Genomic DNA, 13,224 nt, shown 5'->3' with positions numbered 1-13,224 from the left:
TAGGTACGTGGGCTTCAGTAGTTGTGGCGCACAGGCTCAGTAGTTGTGGTGCATGGGCTTTGTTGCTCCATGGCATGTGGGATCTTCCTGGACCAGGGCTCGAACCCGTGTCCCCTGTGTTGGCAGGCGGATTCTTAACCATTGTGCCACCAGGGAAGCCCCAGTACCTCTTTCTTAATTGTTCTTAAGGCTCAACCTGTAATGCAATTCCTTTTCAACACTTTAATGGTCAGGTCTAAAATGTCAAAACTGCAAGAGTCCTTAGAAACCATAGCTGAAGGCCAGGGGTTCTTGCCCAAAGTTATATTACTGGAAAAAGCAGAAGTAGTACTCAGGACCCTTGACATCTTTTTTCTACTACATTCTAAATAAGGGCCAAGCCTACTCAGCTAAGAATCTAGGGATCCAAAGTTACAATCACTGCCACCATTTATTAGATCTAGTTTTTCCTTCTAGGGGTCTAATAGGGGGTTTAACTGTGATCAATGATCTGGCATTTAAGGAGCTTTTATGGAATACCTTCTTCTGAGTGTGAATAGAAGAATAAAAATGAAGATAGGATCTATCTGCTGATCCCCAAAGCCCTCTGTAGAGCTGTTAGTTGTGAGACCAAGTCACAGATCTGCAAGTAACTTGAGCATTAAAAGTAATGACTCTAGGGTGTTATGCAGAGGAGGGTTGTGGCCCAGAACACTGGACTGTGTTCTCTGACCCTGCCACTAGGGTGATCAAGAACGTCCATTTGCTACAGGCCGAAGGGGATTCCAAGATGCAGGACTTTCCATGGTAAACCAGGAAAGTCCTGGGCAAAACAGAATTATTTAGTCACCCTAAGTTTCACTTACTAACTCTCGTGACCTAGAATGAACCACCAGCATTGCCTGACCCTCAGTTTTCACATGTACTTGGAGAGATTTAGTGCCCCCCCGCCACTGGATTGCTGTGGAGTATGAAAGCACTTCCATAAATCCAGTGGAAGGATAGAAGCTAGTTTGCACAACCCTCAGTCCAGTGCTTATTCAAAATTCCATTCTGTGTGTATGACTTGATTCAGGAATATTTCTATCATCCCTAGTTCACAAGGAAGAGTCTGTCAACAGGCCAACGCTCTCTTATTGGGATTAAATATATACACTGAGCTGAGAAAAATAATATTTAAAAGTATGTAAACATTGGATAGGGCCACCACGATTGTGTTCCTTTCTTTGCTGTTTCCTATCTTATAAATAAGAAAACCAGACGGGAAACAAGAGGAACATCAAGTGTTTGTGACTTTCTGAGGAAACACAGGACTCTATCTGCCCTGTAGTTTGGTTGATGGATACTCCTTAGAAGAAATTTCCATTCTGGAGCTCAGAATTTCCTGGCAAACTGGGCCTACGCTCGCAGTCATGTGTCAGAGTTCTGAAGAATGCGATTCTTTGTTTCAGTTTTAATTTTCTCTCACTTGTGGAAGAATTTTAAACATCTCCCTTTCTGGGAAGAGGAAAGGGAAGAGAGTTTACACCAGAATCTGCCTCAGATTCTGAGGCAGTTTATTCACCTGATCAGGAGGGAATCTATCACCCATCATCGGAGAACAGTGGTGTCGCAATAGATCACAAATTGTGAAATAGGAGCCGCTGACTTTGCTAAGGGCATGAGTAGGATTTGTTTGCCTTTAGGTAAGTGATGGGCTGGCTATCCCTTCATGTCAATGAGCCCAAACATACTCTTTCAGCAAGCTTGGCTGTTTACCGTAAATACTTAAAGCATGTGAGTGTCACCATGTACCACAGGTAGTAAATATTTTGTTATATTTCAATGATTTTATGGATATTGGACCAATCTGTATGCTATTTCTAATAGCATTTTTATGACTAAAACTAACAAATAATGGAAACGGTTCTGATTTTTAATAATAACAAAAAAGAAAAGAAAACACAGTCAAACTAATGAATAAGCAATCATTCTGGCTTTGGGGGAAGGGTCTGACTTGGTTTCAAATACTCCATCCCACTGTTTCTATAAACTCTCAAACACCTCCAGGGTCTAATGTTTCAGTGAGGAAAATGTATACCTTTCAGACCTATGTCCATAAGGAAGCCACAGAAATCCATTGCCAGATCGTGTGTCTGTTGTGTACGTGTGTTTGGGTTGGTGCGTGGGTGAGGAGTAATTTTTCTTTAGACATAAAGAATGTGAGGAAATTTGCTTGGCAGGAAGGGAGGAACCAAGAGAGTTTATAGCACGAGATTAGATTGGAGTGAGACCAAGGGAACTCAAACGTTAGGCTCAGGAATTTGGATTTCATGCGTCTGGTAAGCAACAATGCCCTGGTGTGTGAATATATTCCTAGCAGAAGGTTAAGTGCAGGGTGGGTTCCAGCAATGGTTCCTGAACTGCATATCAAAATTGGCTGGGAAGCTTAAAAATTACTGATGCCAGAACCCCAGCCAGGAGTTAATTCAGAACCTCTAGCCTAACTAGCTTGGTACTTGAAAACGACAGAATACGTAAAGGACAGTGAAGGTCCAGGTGAGGGCTGAGGGGCTACACGTAGGAGGTTGTTTGTGGAAAGAAAGGTGTCGTAACTATGAGAAACAGTGAGAAGAGCTTGGAAGTAGTTTAACTACAAAAACAAAGGAAAGGGAAAAACAAAAACAAATTGTAAGGGTGCCATGGAGCAGAAGAAAAGGAATCGGGATGCCGGGAACCTTGTTTTGTATAGTGGCCAAGCAACGATTTAGGAAAAATAGTCATATATAATCTCCTGTAGTAATTCAAAGCACTTGAGAGAAGCAGTGGTTTTAATTCAGATTTTCAAAGTATTAGCAAAATTTATTGATAGCATTCTCCTATATTTCATTAAGAATGGAGTTTTTCTTATTTCCTATGGTAACCTTCTTATAATATACAATAAGAGTAGTAATTATTATTTAATAGGTGCTCACTTTGTACTAGGCCTTGTGTTAACTGCACATTTCCCATTTGAGTCTCACAGTGATCTTCATTATTCTCAAATGACTCGTGATAATTAAGGAGTTCAGCCCTGTCTCTGAAAACTGTCTTTTAGCTGCCCACCTTTCTCTTTTCCACCCTAGTCCCATCCACCACTATTTCTCCCTGGACTATTGCCTTGTAACCCGTCTTCTTATTTCCCCTCTTGCCATAGTACAGTCTCCGCATGGCAGTCAGAGTGATCCTTTAAAACAAAAATCAAATCACATCACTCCGCTCCTTGGAACAAAATCCTATGTTTTAGTGTCGCCTCCAAGGCCCTCTCATGCTGCTTACCCACCCCTTCAAAGTCATCTAATATCTTTCTCCTCTGTAGTTGGCAGCAATGACACACCAGCCTCTTTCCATTGAAACTTGTCTTTTATTTCACTTAAAACCCTCTCCTTCACATTCTACTCTGTCCCATAGTTTACATTCTAATTTTTATGATCATAATATTGTCACCCAACTTCCTTTGTTGATGTTCGCCAGCTTTAATTTCACTTAAACTTTCATTTTTTAAACTTCCTGTGCTATTTTCTTAACCAGAAGCTGGTTTCATTAACTTAATCAGTGCTAATACAGTTTATTGTTTCTATAAAATACATTATTTTTTTAAAAAGTCTGTTCTTTTCTAGATTATAAATGTGTTGAGAAGAATTATCCAAAACAGAGCAAAAGGAGGGCTGAGTTTTATCTAGTACCATCCGGAGCCCTGTCTAACTAAGCAGTCTCACCTTAAGGTTACTTAACTACCTAAGGGATGCTCCTTTCTTGACATGCTGCTTCCTATCGATTAGGACCGAATCTCCGAAGCTGCACATTAGCTTGCAGATTTTTGTGCAAAAGAGCTGCCAGTGATTTCCGCTGAGTAGAAAATAAAACCCTAAACCTTATGATTGTTCTGCCATAGAGGACATTAACCAATTACTGTGTCTTTACCTTAGCATTTAATTTTAACATTCTTTTTATCAAAACTCTAAACACTTCAGTTTATCAAGTGCTTTTGAATCAACTGGACCATCCTGCTGAGTTCCTCATTAATAAACTAAATATATTTTGGACACACGTTCCATATTTGCATGAGTCATTTTTTTTAACTTTTTGAAAATTGTACTTTGACAGATATAAAAGTGCAGAAAAAGAATAACATAAAATAGGAAACTGAAAAAATAGAAAAGAAGGTCAGAGATTTTATTATTTGTGTCCATCCCACTTCTGGGTCTTCTGATTATTGGAATGAGGGGAAGAAAAACATGTAAAGTTTCTTTCAATTTCTTGTCCCTTTGTACTAACCACCTCTGCAGTCACCGTTCTCCATGTGTTTACTCTCAGGAGGTACTGGAAAGTACACTGAACTCTGAGTCAGAAGAGATTTGACCTGACCACTGACCAGATGTGTAAACTCGGGAAAGTTATAAAACTTCTCTGGCTTGAACTTCCTCTATTTTGAAATGGAAATAATGAGATAATCTATCCTAACTCACAACACAAGCGTAGACAGATGAAAGATGTAAGCACCAACAATTAAACTAGAAATTCTCTAAAAGAAATGATATTGGGATGGGAAGAAATTTCTAAGCATCATCAAAAACCCAATGGCATAAATGAAAATGTTGGTTCATTTGACTACCCTGGTATGAATGGCATTGCACACCCGCATACAAAATGCAATGACCAAAGCATGACAAGATATTCAAACTCATTAATAATCACAGAAATGTAAATTTAAACAATAAAATGATAGCATACAAAATTTCTGGAAAACCACTCAAACTTCCAAGGGTCATCATCGCTAGATGAGAATAAGAATAATTTTACTTTCCACTTTATAAATTTTGTGCTTTTTGACTGTCTTGCCATAAATATTGATTACATTATTTTAATCATTTCTGTGAAAGGTGTATTTTTGGGTGGTTATTTTATTGTTATTAAATATTGAAATAATTATAGAATTTTAGTGCAGATAATACATATTATATCTTTAAAAATAACAAAAAAGTTTGGTGATGCTCTGTTGTTAGAATCGTAAATAAACTGGCACTCCCATTATATATTACATACTATAAATGTGATTATAAATTCATGTAACTTTTCTGTAAGAAAACCAAGAAGTAGCTCTTAACCTTTCTATGTGCAAAATCTTTAATCCAGTAAATCCACATTTATAAATTTGTCCTAATAATGAGAAAACATCTAAAAACACATGTATAAGGATGACTCTTTCAAACTTGTTAATGATAGTGAAAAATTGTAAGCAATTGCCAATATTCATTAATAGAATATTGAAATTGTATATAGGTTTTGAAATAGATGTGATAGATAAGTATTAACTAATACCAAAAGGGGTGCTATTTAGTGAAAAACTCATCAGCTGATCCTGTCCCCCCATACTGTAACTTAAAACAAGATCTGGCAATCAAAAAGTAACATAATTCAATATTTTATTCAGTCTCTAGAGGAAAATCCCATTGAAAGGGTGAGTACATTTTATTTTTTAACATCTTTATTGGAGTATAATTGCTTTACAAGGTTGTGTTAGTTTCTGCTGTATAACAAAGTGAATCAGCTATACATATACATATATCCCCATATCCCCTCCCTCTTGTGTCTCCCTCCCACCCTCCCTATCCCACCCCTCTAGGTGGTCACAAAACACCGAGCTGAACTCCCTGTGCTATGCAGCTGCTTCCCACTAGCTATCTATTTTACACTTGGTAGTGTATATATGTCCATGCCACTCTCTCACTTTGTTCCAGCTTACCCTTCCCCCTCCCCGTGTCCTCAAGTCCATTCTCTACCTCTGCATCTTTATTCCTGTCCTGCCCCTAGGTTAATCAGAACCATTTTTTTTTAGATTCCATATATGTGTGTTAGCATATGGTATTTGTTTTTCTCTTTCTGACTTACTTCACTCTGTATGACAGACTCTAGGTCCATCCACCTCACTACACATAACTCAATTTCATTTCTTTTTATGGCTGCGTAATATTCCATTGTATATATGTGCCACATCTTCTTTATCCATTCATCTGTCGATGGACACTTAGGGTGAATACATTTTTAATGGATTATGAACTAGCTTTAAAATCCTTTCTCCCTTTCCTTTGAGGTCCCCACATCAGTGGTTTTCAAGCTTTGGGGTACAACAAACTTTCAAACTTTGTAGCTTCACCTACAGGGCTTGCTAAAGCACAGGCAGCTGGTTTCAGGTTCAGTACGTCTGGGGTAGAGCCCGAGAATTTGCATGTCTAACAAGTTTCCACATCATGCTGACGGTGCTGGATGGGAACCACACTCGGAGAATCCAGAGGTTCTCAAAGCTCATGGTTTTCTTACATTTGTGGGGTGATACCAGAGTCCAAAGACTAGAACTGTTTAAAGAAGGGAGAGGATGAAGAGAAGAAGGAAGAAAAAGAAGCCTCTAGGAATCTAAGGGGAAAGAAAAAGAGATATTCAAGAATAGAGTGCTGCTTAGATTGAAGCAAAATGTAGTATTTAAGGATTCCCATGCAAGCCAGGAAGCAGAAATCCAGGATGCTTGAATTTTTTTTTTTTTTTTTTTTTGGCTATTCATCGTGGCTTGCAGGACCGTAGTTCCCCAAACAGGGATGGAACCTGGGCCACCGCAGTGAAAGTGCCAAGTCATAACCACTAGATTGCAGGGAATTCTCCAGGATGCTCTAATTTAATTCTCAGAATACGATCCCCTCTCTAGGCATCAAAGAAGGAAGGACAGATTTAGCTACAGCTTTTCTTCAAACCCACTTTAAAAGGGGTTCTGAATACTATGAGTCTGCTTCTGTGGTTTTCTTTTATAAATATTATATTCCTTTGTCTCTGTAGATGCATTCAGTTTTTGTTCATAAAACATATGCATCATATAGACGAGAAGAAAAACAAGCTGCCAGTTCAGAGTCAGTTTACCATAAATCTCTCTGCCTTTATGTGTGCGAGCATTCTCAGCTGGGCCACTGCTCTGTAAATCCCCAAACTCGGGTCAATTAGCGGCTTTCTTCAATTCTGCACTACCGCTGAGCACTGCTAGGGAAAATTATACCATTATGCTTATAAATGTTCTCTCTGGGAGAAGAGTAGGGGAGCATAGTGGACTCTACCTCTCAGAAGCTGAGGTACTGGATGCGGAATGCATGAGGAGAGAGGTGTGATTTCCTCTTTGTGAATATCTGTATTGTTGGCGCCCGGGGCAAGTCACCCACGAATATGCCTCAATGCATATTGATTCTTTTGGGTGAAAGTTACTTAAGAAACAGTCAATTTAAGAGGAAATTTGACCCTCTTCTCTGTCTCCCTAAAAGCAGGAAATAAATCTCTCCTATGAAAGGTACCCTCCACGCATCTGGAGATAGGACACCCTTACCACCAGAGGTAGGGAATTCAAGGTGAGAGGCCTGAATAAATAAAACCCTGTTACTTCTTTAATTGACGACCCCAAGACCAAACTCTGGTTAGATAAGCACCTGAAGCCTAAGTTTCTTTGTCTTGTCCATTCCTCACAGATTTATTGTCTCTTTGTCTACAAAGTATAAAAGCCTGCTTTGGCCACTTTTTAGGTCCCATTTCTATGAGACCTCTGTACGTACAAACTAACATTTCTTTCTGTTTCTCCTGTTAATCTGTTTTGCGTCAATTTTATTGACTCCTGACACAAGAACTCAAGAGGAGTAGAGGGTAAAATCGCCCCCTCCTGCACAATATCTATATTAAAAATGTTAAATTATGATGTTTGGTGTAATTTGATTTGTCGAGAAAGGTAGTAAAGGGTGCCCAATTTGTCCTAAATTGATTCAGGGACAAAGATAGAAGCAGAGGATTAAATAAAGTCTATAATTTTCAAAGATTGTGTATTGGATGTTAGATTCACCCAGTTTTATTTTAGAGGCTGAGAGACAGAGGATCTCCAGCAAGTGACTTATTGGTAACTTACACATCTACAGCACTCCAAACTTATAGTTTTCAAACTTCCCTGGGTTTTGAAAGTCATTATAGTGTATTATAATACACATATTCTATATTGCAATATATTATGTTGTTTGCATTTTTATGTTTAATTTCCTCTTCCCTTCCCTCCGATAATTAATTGAACACCCACCCCTCTCCCCAAGTCATGTAACCTGAATCTTCACCATTTGTGGAGAAATTGAGTTCATAAGAAATGAGTCCCTCAAAATCCAGACTTTCTCCTTCCAGCTCTTCGCAGCCAGGCGCTGCATTTGGGCTCTTCCTCTCCTCCTCTTCTTCCTCACGACCCTTTACTTTTAATTATTCCCTCTCTCCTTTCTCTTCAATCTCTGCCTCTTACACTAGCAGGCTGTAAACCGCTCAAGTTTCCCATTCGAAAGTGGGAACAGCTCTCAAACACAAACTGTCGCCTTGTGATGGCTTATGGCTCTCCCAAAAAAGTAATTCACATTTCCAATCTCTGTTTTCTTCCCTCCTCAGCACACTAAAATTTGAACCCTGTTTCCATGACCCTGACCTGAATTTCTATGCCATATACGTGGAAAGACTGGTGTATATATTGATATATTAGTGACTCTTTAGTTTTGTCTTCCAAAGGGGTAACCTTACTTAAATGATGCATTTGGCCATCTGATGAATCCCTGCTTCCGAGAGATCCTCTAATGTCTTGACTTCTATAGGGTGATTCTCTTCTGGCCTATTTAGCCTCTATACATATCTTTTTGTGCTGGATTCAGTTCCTCTGCCTGCCTTGTAAGTATCCCCCCAGTGTGCTGATCTAAGCCTTCTCCTTCCACTTGGCAACTTCTCCCGAATGGTCTTGTACCCACTTGTGGTTTTTACCACAATGCAGAATTTGCACTACTATGATGCCTCCCGATTGTATATTTCTAATATTAATTCTCCCCTGAGCTTCCAACTGTATATCCAACTGCCAAGTACATAGCCATATCTTGACATTCCACAGATATTTTAGGTTGGACATATGTAAAAACAAATTCACTGTTGCATGTCCTCTCTTTGACTTCCACCTGCATTTCTGTTTCAATCTGTCTTCTCAACAATTCATTCAGTCATCTGATTCAGAAACATGGAAATCATCCTCACTGCCTCTCCTTCTTAACCCAGAGACACAACATTTCAGTCTTGCAGACTGTACTCTGTAAAAGGAGGCCCAGACCCTGGGGACAGGTCACGAGTTGGCAAACTTTTCCTGTAAAGGGTCAAATAGTAAATATTTTAAGCTTTGCAGACCATATGATCTCTGTTGCCATTATGCAACTCTGCCATTGTAAAGTGACAGCCACTGTAGACGATGTGGAAACAAATGAACTTGGCTGTGTCCTAATAAAAGCTTATTCACGAGTGTAGTTTGCTGCAGTTTGCCATTTCTTGGGATAGAGTCAGGGCTGCTGAAAGCCAACCTGTGTTCTTCTTGGCTAAACCAACGACCCAGAGTGGGCAAATAAACTGTGCTCTTGGGCTAGGGATCACCTCGCCTTTAGCCCCATCCCTGCCTCTAAATTTAATTATTTCAATTTTATTTTCCAAATATTTTTGAATACATACCTTCTCCTTTCCAAATTCACTGCCATTGCCTAAGCTTAATTTTCAGACAATATTTCAAAGGTTTCCTAATCTGACTTTATACCTTAAAATCCCAAAGCAAAGTTATCTTCCTAAAATTCAGATTGAATCATGTCACCAACATACATAAAAAATAAAGTTCTTATGTAGTCAATAAAAAGCATATTTGATCTGATTTTCTGGTCAAATCTTCCATCATCCTTTCTCTTGAACTTTATATTCTAGTGACACTGAATCATCTGTAATCCCAAGAAGCACAGTTATCTCTATTTATCCACTATCTCCTCTGTTTCACTGGCTTCCCATCTTAAAAGTTCCAACTAGAAAAGTCACTTTCAGACCCTACTACTGGCCCCAACTATCATATTTCTATGAACATTTCCCATTATTCCCTAGCACAGTTTATGGAATTAACTACTTCCTCTTCAGCTGGTTGTTAAGCTTACACATATCCTTAATTGAACATATTATACTGCATTGGGTATGTCTGATTGCATTTTATTTATCCTTACTAGATCATATGCTCCCTCACCACAAGGACTGTATATTAGTCACCTGTGTATCTGCAGTGCTTAGCATAGGGTACAGCAGATAGTGAATTCTCAATGTTTGTTGAATGGAATTGACCTGAATTCTGCCTTAAGACTGAAATCTGCAAACAGCTACTACACGAAGCTGCTTCCCAGAGAGCTCTAAAATACTGAGACATTTTTATTTTTTCAATGCAGAAAGAACTCCCTGATCACTATAGACCTTGGATGGAAATTGCCAACCGACTGCCTCACTTGATTGGGAGTCACCAGCTTCGAGCTCAAGTGAACGAGGTAAAACGTTTTGTATTGTTTTTTGGCGGTACGCGGGCCTCTCACTGTTGTGGCCTTTCCCGTCGCGGAGCACAGGCTCCGGACGCGCAGGCTCAGCGGTCATGGCTCACGGGCCCAGCCGCTCCGTGGCATGTGGGATTTTCCTGGACCGGGGCTCGAACCCGCGTCCCCGGCATCGGCAGGCGGACTCTCAACCACTGCGCCACCAGGGAAGCCCCAAATGTTTTGTATTCTTCTCCTTAACCCCTTCTCACTACCCTATTTTCATCCTCACACCATTTTCCTTTTTCAGCATTGTGGAAGTGGGTCAGCTGACCAATCACTGCTGTTGAGTTTATCCACGAAACTAGAACTATCTCACCCTTCATGATGAGCAGAATGACACTTGCTTCTGGTATGACAAGTGTGTTTCCCTAAAATTTCCAGAGCCTGCACAGAACAGTTCCTGGGCACTCAACAAGCATGTGTTTAAAGAAGAAAGACAGTCTGGTTGAGAAGTGTCAGGAAACTGATGAATAAGACCTAGCTGGGGAAGGACAGGTGTGAAAATTCTCAGTGCCCTCACGCCAAGCCACATGGTCAGGGCTCCCCTCCCCATGAGTGAAGCCACATTGATTTACTGTCGGCGTTTCACAGAATAGTTGAGTCAAGAGACTTTCCCAGTTATAAAGTCAGGGTTGGCAGATTCTTCAGAAATCATTGATAAGTCTGTAAATGCCACATATGAGACAAGATGAGCAATGTTTCCCCAAATTATGTAAGGAACGGTGAAACTCCTTCGTCCTGGGAGAACTGACATGACCCCACAGGAATAAGAAGAAGGTGTTATAGGAGGAACACAGATTTGACTCAGGAGGACCTGAGTTGGACTCTTGGTTTTATCACTTAGTCGTTATAAACTTTGACTTAACGAGTTACTTATTCTGTTTTCATATTTATAAAATGGGAGAAATTCGGGGTCCCTAGAATTGTTGCGAAAACTAAATGACTTTTGCAATAGTGTTTTTGTATTTCCTGCCACACAACAGTGTTTGATATTTATATTTACACTTCCCTCTCGTCTCTTCTCCATCTGTTTTAATCTCACCAATTGGCGTGCCGTGTGATTTTAGACATATAAGAGGTTTTCCCCTCCAAAATTCTCCTTCACTGACGTATGCATATTTCATGTCTATAATTACAAATTCATTTAAAAATACTTATGGAATGCCTGCTAAGTGCAAGCACAAGGTTTAAAACCCTGTAAGAGATGTAAGACACTGTCTTCAGTGTCTATGAAGATGGGAAACTAAGCCTAAGAAGTTATTTTCCTGCTGCCTAAAGTCTCATTAAAATGACCAAAGAAATACAAAAAGAAGAAAAAAGGAGATATCTGAGTGAGGGAAAACCAGAGAAATGGTGGAATAAAAGCCTTAAGGGCTTTCGTACCATATTAATCAAATTATATCAGATCCAGAAATGAGTCTATTGTACCCATGCCAAGCATTCAACCAAAGCACAAAGAACACCCCCGAGGCTCCCTCTCCCATCTCAGAGTAAGAGCGCACAGAGGCAAGGGGCAGTTTGCAGGAAGGTAGATTCAAGTTCAATATGTGAACTTCACGGTCCTCTGTACAAGGCTTTCCTCGGGCTTTATGTAACTCAACCTCCATAAACGAAGTGAAGAACTTGTTGAATCGGTGCTTCTCATAGGTTAAGTGTCAATGAGGAAAGGCCAGGAGTGTCCAGCTAATTTCTGGTCACTGTAAACATGGGCATGGGGGATACAGCTCAGTACAGCCGTGGAATTAATCCCCCTGATACTTCTCCTGTGTTGAATAGTTTCTCTCCAGAAATTGTGTCTTGGAACCTGTGAAGATGACCTCATTTGGAAATAGGGTCTCTGCAGATGTTATCAAGTTAAATTAGGTCATGTGTGTTGTATTAGGGTGCACTCTAAGTTCGCGAGGACTGGCATGCTTAGAGCAAGAAGGGAATTTGGACACAGAGACACAGATACACAGGTTAGAACATCATGTGGAGACAGAGGCAGAGACTGGAGTGATGCATCTACAGGCCCCTCCCAAGAGTTGCTGGCAACCACCTGAAACTTGGACTGAAACAGGGAACAGATTCTCCCCCGAGAGCCTCCAGAAGGAACAAACCTCACAAACACCTTAATTTCAGACTTGTATCTCCCAGAATTGTGAGAGCATAAATTTCTGGTGTGTTCCTTCTTTGGGGCAGCCCCAGGAAACTAATATAACATCTGTGGCCATTCCCTATGCTTCTAATTAGTTCTAAAACAACTAACTGGATAAAACCACTCTTTAGACTTCACCACCACAGATGGAGACTGAATCCATTGGAAAACCGTCATGAGAAGCAAATACTGTGGCTTCCAGGACCACACATAGAGCTACAGACTAAGACATTTGTCCTCTTGAGGCCTTTACTTGGCACGGACAAGACAGAAAGTGAATTTGCACTTCTAATCTCACAGTACCTCCAGGCCAACCACCTTACTCTTAGAAAGCCCCCAAGGCCCCTATCCGTATGTTGGTAAAAAACAAAACAAGACAGACAAAAACTTGTTAACTGGCTTAGACTCAACCATCTTCTTCCAGGAAGGGTACCCCTTCTCCAGCCCTCTGGGACAAAACACTACAGACAGCTGGTGGACTCACAGGAAGGTCACAAGAGGAAGCTCAGAAGTATTCTGGAAACATGATAAGGGAAGCTCTATTAGTTACTAATTCTGATAACCCTGGCCTCCATTCCTGAACACGAATGGATAACCCCAAATGACCAAACGATATGAAGAGAATAAGCAAGTCAAGAAGGATGAGGGAGACACAGGACATTTGGTCTC

At 40.3% G+C, this 13,224-nt stretch overlaps 1 protein-coding gene across 1 annotated transcript in view; it reads left to right on the top strand.

Annotated features, from left to right (window-relative positions):
• Positions 1-13,224, top strand: part of IDO2 (indoleamine 2,3-dioxygenase 2) — a 43,333-nt gene that overhangs the window by 735 nt on the left and 29,374 nt on the right. Inside the window, exon 2 of the mRNA XM_004286511.4 lies at positions 10,278-10,373. Coding sequence (XP_004286559.1) covers positions 10,278-10,373 — 96 coding nt within the window. The remainder of the gene's footprint in view (positions 1-10,277; positions 10,374-13,224) is intronic.

This window comes from Orcinus orca, chromosome 21 (assembly GCF_937001465.1).
Source record: "Orcinus orca chromosome 21, mOrcOrc1.1, whole genome shotgun sequence".
Taxonomy (NCBI): Eukaryota; Metazoa; Chordata; class Mammalia; order Artiodactyla; family Delphinidae; genus Orcinus; species Orcinus orca.
Note: the sequence above shows the minus strand (reverse complement) of the source record. Positions and strands in the feature narration are given on the sequence as shown.